Here is an 11,979-nt window from a genome sequence, read left to right as displayed (position 1 = left end):
GGCTGTTGGAGCTTCAGCCCCAGATGGCCCCTGATTGTAGTGCCAGGGTCACTTTGGAATCTGTGCCTCCCCACGGGCAGAGAATGACCCAGGAGAGCAGCAGCACAGTGCTCTGGGAACGTGTGAGCCCATCAGTCCTTGAGTCTTAGCCCACAAATGTCCTATGGAAAGTTGAAACCCATCTTCTCTTGCTTTCTGTGCAGATCCTTCCAGAGAAAGAGCAGGAGCAGATTGTGTTATCAGAGATGCCATGCCAGACTCAGGGAGAGCTGAGAGCCCGAGAGCAGGAAGAGCAGCTCAGGCAGCAGGTGGAAGAGCCACAGGAGAATGGCCAGGTAAGCCTGACTCGCCAGGTGTCAGAGGGAAAGGGCAGGAAGAAGGGCATAAAACAGAGCTCTTGGGAGTGAGGAGGCCAGGAGTCCCAGAGGCACTGAAAGCACAGAGCCTTGGAATCTGCAGGGATCAGCACTGGGACAAGAGAGCTCCATTGGAAGCAGGTGTGGGTAGGGAAGGAGAAAGAAGTGGCTGAATAAATGTGATTTTGAGGCTGCAAGAGGAAAAAGCTGAGCCTTATGGCAGCTCCCAGTCACTTGCTCTGCATTTGTGTGTACAGAATATCAAGGCAGAGCCACAAGCAGAGCTGCCCGAAGCTCAGAGTGCCATCACAGAAGTGAAGAAGAGGAACCAGGAAGACACGAGAAGAATTCAAAAGGAGATGAATCTCCATCAGCAGAGGGGTGATCAACAAAACCAGGTGACTGAAAGAGTGGCAGTCACTCCACTTGTGAAAGATCCTCTCTCTCGTATTTTAGAGAAATTGAAGGAACAGCTGGACACAGACTTTCAGAAAGCTCACGCTAAGATCATGGCAAGGGAGAAGAGGCAGGAGGAAGAAATGAAAATCATCAGAGAAAAACTTAATCCCCTCCCTCAGGCTCTACAAAAGCAAGTGAGTGAAAGAGGGATAGCCACTGCAGTCACCAAACTGGTGGTTTCTGCCCTTCTGGCCTTCCCAGTGCAGAGCAGCAGGGAGCGGGGTGATGCCTCTGAGTGCCATCCTGCTCTAGTGTGTATCACAGTCACTCAGAAGGACATTTCCTGGTGTGCTGAATCTCAGCTGCTGCCCTGGACAGTGGGACTTGTCCTTTGGCCTTTTGGCCAGCAGTCATCCAAATTGATTCCTGCTGGCCTGTTCCTGCTCTCCTTGTTTCTTGAGGTGTTTTTACAGGGGAATATGGTGACCCAGATGGAGGATTGAAACAAGCTGTCTGTATCCCTTGTAAATCTGTTCTTTCCTCACAGTCAGTGACTCTTGACTGACAGGGACAAGCTGTAGTCTCTGACTGCTTTGTTCTGTTTGACTCGAGGTGCAAGTGTTGACATCTCACCGGGCAGCCGGCAAAGACTTCCGGCAAATGAGTGGCACTGAAGAGCCCCGAGGCGGGCGTGAGGCACAGGAACTGTCCCCACCTAAGGTGCTACAGGTTGGGCATGACCTGAAGATGGTGCAGGAAAAGAGGACAGAGTGGGGGGAGGCCGAACACTTGAACAAGGAGCTGCAAGTGTGTCTGAAGCCCTTGGAGGGGGAAAGGAATCCTTGAGAGGAAGTAGAATGGTCATTGTGGCAGTGATCCTTCAGAAAATCCATGAAAATGGACCATGAATCTGGCCATCCACTCGAGTAGAACTAGCCTTTGGTTTTGACCCATCCAGTCTGAGAAGTGGACATCAGAAAAAACCCACTTAAGAGCGCTTCATGTTGCTGACAGCACCTTCCTAAGGGCTTGCATTTGAAATGGAATCTCAGGCTAATCTCTGCCAGCCACCTTTCTGACATAAACTCATTTCTTGTCCCAGATCTACGAGGGCTTTGTCACCAAACCTGCTGCAGCAGCAGCATGGTCTAAAGGAGCCTTTGCTCTCCACCCTGAGAAGCGGAGCCGGGGCAGTTTGCTCATCTCCAGTGCTGACCCAGCTGCTGCTCAGCAACAGGAGATCAATGATGACTCCCTGGAGCTACGGAGTACGTCTGCTGTATTTCTTGTCTGAGGAACAGTCTATTGTGTGCAGGTGTCAGCATAGCTGTACCAAATGTTTTTCCTGAGTTTGGTGTCCCAGGGACATTTAGAGACATTTCCCCACAGGAACTGCTGTAGAAAAGCAGTCTCTGTGCTGGCCACCTGTGCTGCAGAGCTGTCTGCCTGGTTGTTGTTGTTACCCAGCCGAACACAAAGGGTTCAAAGCTTCAGGCTCTGGGTCTGTCTTTTGAATCTCCTGGAAGCTGGGATCTCTGCTTTAAAGTGAGCATCTTGCATTTTGTTTCCCTCAGGGAAAATAGTGAACATGGAAAATCCTGTGATGAAATACACGGAACTGGAACATATTGGCAGAGGGTGAGTCCAACCACAGTTACTTCTATATAACCATGGGCCAGGTGTTTTTCTGGTGGAATATCTATGCAGTGTGAAGTCAGAACAGCTGCAAACAGACATCTATCCCCATGTTCAGACACTGGGGATAGATTGTCCCATCTCTCAGTGCTGCTCCGAATTTGTGAGTGTGCCCAAGAAGGCATTGGCAGAGACACCTCCATGCTGCCAAGTTCCTGCCTGCAGCAAGGAACAGGACCTGGAAGATCTCCTTGTCTCACAAGTGTGGGACAGTTCTGTGTTAATTTCCTGAGCATTTTTGTATATCTCCAAATCATACAGCCACACTAATAAAAGGGGAAGAAACGTGCTTGCCTGAAAGAGCAACCTACTCCCTGATAGCTGTCAGATAACAGTTCTCAGGAACATTTCTTTCCAAAAGATTGCTGAAGGAAATACTCCATGGTCAGGATAAAAACTGCACAGTTTAGAACCTGAAACCCAAGGTGAAAGAAGGAGATCTCCTTAGGAGCTGAGGCAGTAAACAGCAACGCTTCAGGGACAGGCCCAATGCCCATGCACTTGAGAGGAAAATGCATCATCTGCCTTCGGGCAGAGCCCGCCTGCATCCAGCAGGTTTTAGGCATTTGCAGCAGAGATCTCCTCTGTGGACTGGCTTTCACTGCAAGATCTAAATGTCTTCTCCTTTCTTTGCTGCTTTTTTGTTTCTAGGACTTTTGGAGATGTTTGCATAGCACTTGACAATGCCACAGGAGAAGAGGTAAATGTCAACATCTCCCGCAGGTCCTCTGGTGTGAGCAGCTGTGTCTGGAGCTTTGAGTAGAGCTGTGCTGAAAAGGCACAAGAAGCACAGACTGCTACCAGCCTGCAAAATACATTTGGGACAGTCTTTGTCCTTCTCAGCTGCCAGAAGGAAGGCAAGGAGGGCAGCAGTTCCTTTCAGAGAAGGATGTGCTCATTTGCTCTCCATTGCTAAAACAAAGGTGGTGCCTTTGAGCATCTCACTGCTCTTTGGGGCTACAGCTTCAGAGTCCTGAATTCTCACTTCTGCTTGCCAGCAAATGCATCTGAAAGTTACTGGTAGTTCCTTAGCCACCTGCAGTGCCGCACTTGGCAACTGCACGTAGGGAGAGATCTGCATGGCGTCCCTAAAAGCCCTAAGTCCTGCCCATAGCCCAAAATATATCCACAGAGTATTAAGGCATGGATTACTTCTTCTGAATCCCAGACAAAGCAGCAGGGAGTGTGCTCAGAGCTTTGTGGGTGATAGCTGAGACACCACAGTTACCAAGTGGACAAGGCAAAACCTCAGTGGCCACGTGTCCTGTAAGTGGCCTCCAAGGGAGCAGAGAAATGGGCTGTTGCAATGTCAGTTCCTAATTACTGCAATGCCCAATCACAAGGCAGTTTGGCACAGCTCGGCTGTGGCATTGCAAAATCACTCGCTCCATGTGCCTTGCGGTCTTGTGCTGCCAACTTCTCAAGTTACTCATTTTCAATGTCATTTTAGGTGGCCATAAAGAAAATAAATCTCCAAGAACTGAGGAAGAAGGAACTAAAAGTCAATGAACTCATGCTCATGAAGCCAAATAAGAATCCCAACCTGGTCAACTATTTAGACAGGTGAGTTGTTGTGAATGTTTGTTTACATATTGCAAACATGCAAGGTAAAATTCCACTTTGTTCACTGGCAGAAAATAGAGCTGTAATTATTGGTTAAATATTACTGCTCTGCTCATCTCCAGTGGATGGGAAGAGAGTGCATCTTGTCTGCATGAGTCTTCCCTGGTACACAGAGTTTGAAAATGATTCAAAAACCTGCATCTGTCATATCTTACTGAATCAATAGCCTGTAAGTTCACAGCCACCACATTGTTTTGGGGCTTGATTTTTTTCAAGAGTCCTCTTACGTCCAGATAAACTAACATGGATTTCCCTTGGATTGTGTCCCCTCTTTTCCATTACTTTGCATGCCAGGAAGACTAGTTGCTTATTTCCAGAAACACGCAGTTTGACAGGTTTTTGATCTGTTCCTAACCTGCAGTTTTTACTTGCTGGCAATTGAAGACATCTCCTTTTTTCACAGCTGTGCCTTTCTTCTTGAGACAGATTGCAAACAATGCACAGCCTAGAGGGAATGTCTATTCCTTTCATTCTGTCCTAGTCACAAAGGGACTTGGAAACAAGAATCAATCAAGAAAACAACCTAGCCATGCATGTTTATCTCCATGCTCTTGTTTCCTTCTTTCAGCTACCGTGTGGATGGGCAGCTCTGGCTGGTCATGGAGTACATGGACGGAGGCACTCTGAGCAATGTCATCAGCGAGACCCACCTGTCTGAAGACGAGATGGCAGCCATCAGTCGGGAGGTCAGCAATCCCACCTGTGCTGCCCAGGGCGTGGGCAGGATTGTCTGGGAAACAGGGCTCCGACCTGGAGTGATTTCATGTGCCAAGCTTTGTTTCTGTGTTGCTGGTATGCTATGGGCAAGTAAAAGCCTCTCAAGTGAAATGCCTGCCAGTGCCCCTGCACTCACAGTACTCAGTTCTTGTACTCATATCTCCTGCTGTTGTATTCTCGCTCTGTCTCTTGTATTTGTATTTGCTGTTCTCCACCTTGCCTCCCTAAACTTTTATCTCCAGCCTGTCTGCACTGCATTCCTTGCCTGTAAAAACAAAGGTGCTGGTGGCAGCATTTGAAATGATCAGCAAAGAAAAAAGACTCATTTCTCTCAGTCCTCAACTGAAAAGGACACTAGTGCAGCCAAAATGCTCTTTGCTTCAGGAAGGTGACTGTTGTGATACTTCCAAGTCTGTGCTGAGGCCAGCAACAAAACCTTTGTCATGCAGCCTCCCACCCCAAAGTGATCCACTTCACACCAAAGGGAGGGACTTTTTCTTCCTTGGCAAAACCCTCACTTGTCCTCTGCATGGAGAAAGCACATCCACAGCAGCAGCAGTCATCCTGGCTGGTTTGCAGGGACAGTCTACAACAACAGCAGGTGCTGTTGCTCTTTCAAAAGCTGACATGCCTTTCCTTAGAAAGGTCCTGCTCTGCAAGTGGTGGAGCAGCAAGCTCTTCCTCGCAATGGCACTCTGTTCTGCCATTATTCGCCATTCCCCTGCAGAGGCAATCTGTAGAGCTGTTTCCTTTCTTGTGTAATGAAATCACATCGCTAATTTTTGCCCTCCTGTTTCTGTTTTCTCTCTCAGTGCCTGCAAGGCCTGGATTTTCTTCACTCGAACCTCGTGATCCACCGAGATGTGAAGAGCAGCAACATCCTTCTCAGAACCGACGGCTCTGTCAAGCTGGGTCAGTGTATCCTTGGTCAGGTGCAGCATTCCAGGGACGTGGGCTGTGGGGCTGCTTTGAGTGACTGCCAGCTCCCCAAAAATGGTGTTGGTGGCAGTGCAGGGAACCCTGCTACAAACTGTGGGCACAGTTGCAACATGCACAGAAGTATGACAAGGAACAAGGAGTCAAGAGTGGCGTTGCTCTGTGTGTGTCCCTTCCAGAGGGAGGGAGCTGCAAATCTAAAGCTTCAGAAAAATAAAAGGCTGGAGGTAGTCTAAAAAATGAGGCTTTTTTTTTTAACTGGCCAATTCCATATTTCCTTGTCTAAAGCCCTGAGGAAACAGAGCGTGGACAGTTCTCCAGGAGACTCAACAGCACATTCTTAGACTGAGAGTGGGGAATTCTTTGGCTTGATTTCCTAACTTGAGCTGGCTTTCATGGTTTGTTTTTTTCTCCACAGCTGACTCTGGCCTCTTTGCTCAGCTCACCCCTGAGCAGAGTCGACGGAGCTCAGTGGCCAGCATTTCTGGGTGGATGGCGCCTGAAGTGGTGACAGGTCAACCATGTGGCCCCAAAGTGGACATATGGTCTCTTGGAATCGTGGGCATCGAAATGGCGGAAGGAGAAGTTCCTTACTGGAATGAAACTCCTGTTTCGGTAAGGTGCAAATACTCACTGATCCTGCTTGTCTTTCTCACCTGTCCCATGGTCAGTGTGCCATTGGACAAAATCCCATTGCCATCTGCTGGCACCACTTCCACCAAGGTCCCCTTCTGAAAATGTCCCTGCAGCACATCAGCATCTGCTGTCGATTTGGTTGCATCAGAAGGGAAGAGGAAGGTAACCAGTTCAGAAACCTAACCAGTTCAGAAACCTGCCATTTTGGCCTCCAGCCATGCCTGACATTTTTCACTTGCTTTTTGAACAATGTTGGAGCTCTGTCTCTGAAGAAAAGGCATTTTTCAGTGGAATGGTTGGATGTGTGATAAATATCCTTCAAAATGGAGATTGAATCTTCCTAGTTTCAATTTTAGAGAAAAAGAAAAAAGAGAAAAAGTAAATGGAAAAGGAAGAGGAAGAGAAAAGGGAAAAGAAAAAAAGAAAAAGTAAGAGAAAAATGGAAAGGAAGAGGAAAAGGAAGAGAAAATAAAAAGAAAAAAAGGAAAAGGAAAAGGGAAAAAAGACAGAAAAAAAAAGGAAAAGAAAAAGAAAAAAGAATAAAAAGAAAAAGGAGAAAAAACCACCAAAGCAATGCCCAAGCAAGTTCTGCTTGCTTTTCCTTTCATTTACCACAGCACATCAATTTTCTTCCAAACTGTAGCATCTTTTCCCAATCCTGTGGGTCTTCAAAACTTTCAGGCTTTCAAATCATCTGTACATTGTTCAGTCATGCGTGTGGGTGGCCTGGATAAGTTTAGGATGTGTTTTTCTCCGACTGCAGTTAGAATTGTACACTAAACTCTTGGCTGTTTCTGGGTACTTTAACAAGTTGATGAGCTTGCAGCCAGGTGCCCGGGGCTGGGATCCAACGTGGGCGGTTGACGCCGGTGCTGTGTTCCTTTACCACAGGAGCAGGGCCACCCCTGGCTTGCACAGTTCTAAGGACAGTGAGGACTCCAGCTCCCCACCATGTCCAGTGGCTGAGCTCAGCTGCAGAGAGACAGGATAAAACCCTCTTTGTGACCTCTGGGGGTGTGGGAAAAGTAAAGGAAATTTTCCTCTGGGATGAAGAAGAAAGTAACAAAGTCTCTTTGGTCACCATCTTTTTCAGTGCCGCCAGCACAGAGCTGTGACTATTGTGGTGGGCATTTTCATGGAGACTCCCAGGCCTCCTTCCATTGTTATTTCAGTCTATTTTAGATGGATTCTGCATCTGCATTTTTTTCAAGAGGAGAAAAAAAAAAAAAAAAACAACTTGATGATTTTTGTTTCATGGAAGCTGTGCTAAAGGGACCAACAAGCACTGCAAAGATTCCTTTCATGTAATAATCCTTGGAAATAGTATGGATAGAACAAACTCCCCCTTCCAAATAGCCTGTCAGGCTGGTGTGAATTCTCAGAGAAGCAAAACGTGCTTTTGCTGATGTAGTTCCCACTAACTAGGTCAGTCAATGAAATCAGCTGCCAAGGCAAGATCTGCTGAATGCTGGAAAAGCTGTGGCTGCATCGGGGTTTGGGTTTTTGGTTGGTAAAGGAAAGTCATCTCTGGGTCTCTGCCAGGGCAGAAACTGCCCTGCAGAGTGGAGCTTAAACAATGGGATCTGAGAGAGCACTTACAGATGGGAAAGAAGCAGCTGGAGCCTTATGTTTCCTTTTTCCCCAGCCTCAACTCCTGATAGCCATACGAGGGACACCAAAGCTGCGGCAGCCCAACCGATTCTCGTCTTCCCTGCGTAACTTCCTGAGGCACTGCCTGCGGACAGACGCGGCACGGCGCTGGTCTGCCAAGGAGCTCCTGCAGGTAAAATGCAAAGGGGCTGCAGGTGAAAGAGTGTCTGAGGGATGGGCTCCTGCTCCACTGAAGTGCAAGGCATCAGATGAGCCTCCTTCCTCCCAACCTCCACTCCTGATGTTGTTCAAATGAAAACGGTGAGGAATTCTAGTCTGGGCTAGGCTGGGCTGGCAGGGCCCTGTGAAGGTCATCTGGTCCAAGTGTCCTGCAAAGAGCAGGGAGAGATCAGGTTGTTCAGAGCCCCTTCCCACCTGACCTGGAATGTTTGCCCTATCCCTACCCAGGATGGGGCACCTACCAGCTCTAAGGACAACCTGTGCCAGTGTGGCACCATGCTCCAAGTAAACAAGTTCTTCCTTAGATCTAATCTGACTCAATTCCCATTTTATATTATAAATATTATCCTATGTCCTATTGCAACGGAGCCTGTTAAAAAAGGTATTTCCTACTTCCTGAGAATCCCCTTTGAAGTACTGGAAGTCAGCAATGAAGTCTCCCTGGGGCCAGTTCTCCTCCAGGCTGAATAGCTCCAGGTCTCTCAGCCTGTCCTCAGAGGAGAGGTGCTCTGTCCTCTGTTTCTGTCACCCTGTTTTGTAATTTGGTGGGGTGCTCCTTTTTATCGAATGGCAAAAGAACTGAAGTAGAGCAATGCAGGGTACACAGTCATGAAATGGTGGTGGAGGAACCCAAGGAAGCCAGTCCTGGCAGAGCAGTCTGGAGAGATTTGGCTGTGGGCAGGAGGGGCTGTGGGGGGCTCACTGTGAGCCTCTGAGGGGCCCTGGTTTCTGCCCCCCACCCCACCCTTAGAGGTTTCTGGCACGCAGACAGGGGCAGCTGAGAGGGACTTGTCCCAGCCCCATCTGCTGCCTGGCACGCTCAGGCAGAGGGGAACTGGCCCAGGCTTACTGCCAGGCTGTGTGGCAGAGAGGGAACTGCAGCAGCCAGCGCCACTCGGCTGGCCCTGCTGGGAAGGAAGGTGCCATCCAGCACAGGAGGGGCAGGGCATGGAAAGGTAGACACTGCTCTGTCTCCCTGTGGAAATTAGCACGGTGCCTGTCTCTCAAAGACAGGGACCTATGTGGGTCATTGGAGTTTCCTGAAAGGAAGAAACCCCAGGGACAGAAAGCACCATTTCTAGAGCACGGGCAGGGCAAAAATCCCAGCTAGATGGAGAAACCAGAATAAAGGGATAAGTGGGATTCTGGGCCAGGTTTGCCTGTGATGGCAAGGTCCTGCACAGGATGACAGGGGAGCAGATGTCCCCGTCACTCCTCTTTCTGGGTCTTTCTAAGTACCAGAGGAATCCTGATTGAGTCTGTGAAGCACTGAGCTTGGAAAGTCATGGTTCACTGTTCTTTTTTTTTTTTTCTCCCTGTGGACAGCATCCATTTGTAACATCAGCCAAGCCAGCGTCCACCCTGGTACCACTCATCAACTCAGTGAAGAAGGAGAAGAAGAAGAAGACAAGAATCTAACAGTCAAGATATTATCTCCATAACCAAGTTAGAGTACGATTGTAGAGTAGGACTCTAAAGTAGGATTATTGAGTTGTTTTGTAGTATGGGTTTATAGAGTAGGATTGGAATTAAATAAAGTTTCTGAAGCATCAACTCATTTGGCAGATTCCCCTCCTTCTGACCCCTTCAGAAAATGCAACATTTCCTTCTGAATTGCCAGGTGTTTTTGATTGGTGCTAAGACACGCTTATGGCTTCTTTGGTATGGTTTGTAAGTGGAGAAGGCTCTTCTTCATTCATCCTCTCCAGACCACACTGCCTTTGGAATACGGCCCACTGGTCCCTTTTGGCACATCTGGGGCACTTCTAGTTGAGGCAGAAATGGCAATGGCATTAGCAGGAAAAACCAAAGGGGGAGAGGGGAAGCCAAACCATCCTGTGCTGATGCAGGCCTTCAGCTGTGACTCGAGAGCATTTGGGCGCTTGCCACTTGGATTTGTATCCCTAAGTGCAATGTCTCTGGCTGGAGGAGAGCCTTGCTCAGCTGAGAAAGCAGCAAGATCAGAGAGGGTGCTCTGAAAGGTCTCCTGCGGTGCAGAGCTGTCAGCGACTGTGAGGTGAGAGCGGGCCCGGCCTTGCCCGGGCTGGAGCCGCAGCAGAGCCCCGGCAGAGCCCGGAGCAGCCTGAGCCTCGGCAGAGGCAGGCTGCCAGGAGGCCCTTGTAGCTGCAGGAGGCAGCAGCCCGGCCCTGCGTGCCTCTTCCTGGTGTCATGAATGAGGTGCCATATGTCAAGTTCAATAAACTGCAAGATTTAAACTTTAGCAGCAATTTTAATTGAGGTATAAAAAAATATAAAATAATAATAAAATCAAATATAATGAAGTAGTTACAAATAGAAATTTGGCAGTGGTTCTGATAAAGCATAAGCAAAACCAACCGGGGGACGGGGAGGACCTCTCACCCTGCCGCACGTACAAAAGGCAAAAGAATCCAAGCACAACTTTTATACTGTATGCTAATACATATTCATCAATAGTTCCTGTAAATCTCCTCCCAGTTTTGATTCTTGAAGTCTAAGTCACCATATTACACAGCGCATGTTCCCGTTGTTGCTGGGGGGTCTTCTGGACTCTTCAGGGGTCTTCTTGGATGAAGGCCGATGGTCTTCCTGGCTGTCCTCTGAATAACCTGGCAGGTTGCGCATGCACAGGGAGCTTGGTGTTACATAAGTAAGCATTATGTTCATGTTTTGGGTTCTCTATCTGGAATTATATCAACTGCTTTGTCTTCAAGGCTGTTCTTGCCTAAGAAGAAGTTGCCTGGACTTTTATTTGTCTCAATGTCGATTCCACTCTTGGAGGTTTTCCCAACTTTGTCCTTCCCAAGGCCGTTTGTGCTAAAATATCTCAATACTCCATCCTGGATCTTATGAACATCTGCGAACATCTGTTTTGTGATGCTAATGACATATCCCTTTCCCCTATTACTTTTTAACAAATATTTTCTAAAATATCAATATAGTTACAATTATTAGCACAAATCATCTTCATTTATCACATCTCCATCTGGCTGTGTTTGAAGGTAGAGGGTCAAAGCAAACTCCCTTGGTTCCTCCCTGAGCCCTGCCCAAGAGGAGGATGAAACCAGATGTTCCTGCACTAGAAGTTATGGTAGCTTGTTTATTCAACAGTATAAAATCTGGGCCCTCTCACAGCAAAGTTGGCAGCCTGGCCTGAGGGTGGGCGAACCACATAGGAATTCCCCGTTACTGGGAGTGCTTCTCCAATCCTTTGGTGTGACAGGGCATCCCCAGCTGACGTGTGTGTCAGGACAATGGTCAACTATTAGGGTAACTGGTGATGTGTCTTTCTTCATCCCTACAGGCAATCTTTTGTAGCAATAATCGGGTGCATTGCTTAGCTTATCCTTCTGTACTTCTTTGCTGCTTTGCCCTACAGGAAATGACACTTCTTCCTTAAGTTGGTGTGGGTGTCTTTGGTGCTGACCCTGCCAGCAAGCCATTCCCTTCAGAATTGGACTCGGTGGATCCCTTCCAACACAGAACGCTCTGTGATTCTGTGATCACTTCTACAAAGTTTGCTCAGAATGACTTTCAGCTAAAACACTTGAAACTATTTGCTGAAATCAGAGTTGGTAGATAGTTCTTGATGGTAAACAATGGAGGGAGAGAACAGCTTCATGTGGTTTTTTTGGGGTGTTGCTCCAATTTTGTGGGTTCCTCCCTCCATTTTGGGATATCGTACCTCCCTTTTGGGGTCTCCACCCAGCGATTTTGGCTTCCACTCCTTCCACTTTGGGGCCCCCCTTTAATTATGTGCACCCTATCCCCATGTTCTACACATGCCCAGCGTCCCCAGTGTGCACTG

General features: G+C 48.1%; 1 protein-coding gene and 1 long non-coding RNA gene across 2 annotated transcripts; both read left to right on the top strand.

The window, feature by feature from the left end:
* Positions 1–3,839: 3,839 nt before the first annotated feature.
* Positions 3,840–6,374, top strand: LOC128822390 (serine/threonine-protein kinase PAK 3-like; the record flags this gene model as incomplete). The annotated part of the gene is made up of 5 exons (XM_054004088.1): positions 3,840–3,851; positions 3,901–4,013; positions 4,642–4,759; positions 5,603–5,702; positions 6,145–6,374. Coding segments are annotated over exons 1-5 (573 nt in total), but the record flags the coding sequence as incomplete, so codon positions are not given.
* Positions 6,375–7,952: 1,578 nt separating this feature from the next.
* On the top strand, positions 7,953–9,746 carry LOC128821622 (uncharacterized). Its single transcript, XR_008441164.1, has 2 exons — positions 7,953–8,145; positions 9,519–9,746. It is a non-coding gene; the product is annotated as an uncharacterized LOC128821622 (long non-coding RNA).
* Positions 9,747–11,979: the final 2,233 nt, after the last annotated feature.

The sequence above is a fragment of the Vidua macroura genome, chromosome Z (genome assembly GCF_024509145.1).
Source record: "Vidua macroura isolate BioBank_ID:100142 chromosome Z, ASM2450914v1, whole genome shotgun sequence".
Lineage (NCBI taxonomy): Eukaryota > Metazoa > Chordata > Aves > Passeriformes > Viduidae > Vidua > Vidua macroura.
Note: the sequence above shows the minus strand (reverse complement) of the source record. Positions and strands in the feature narration are given on the sequence as shown.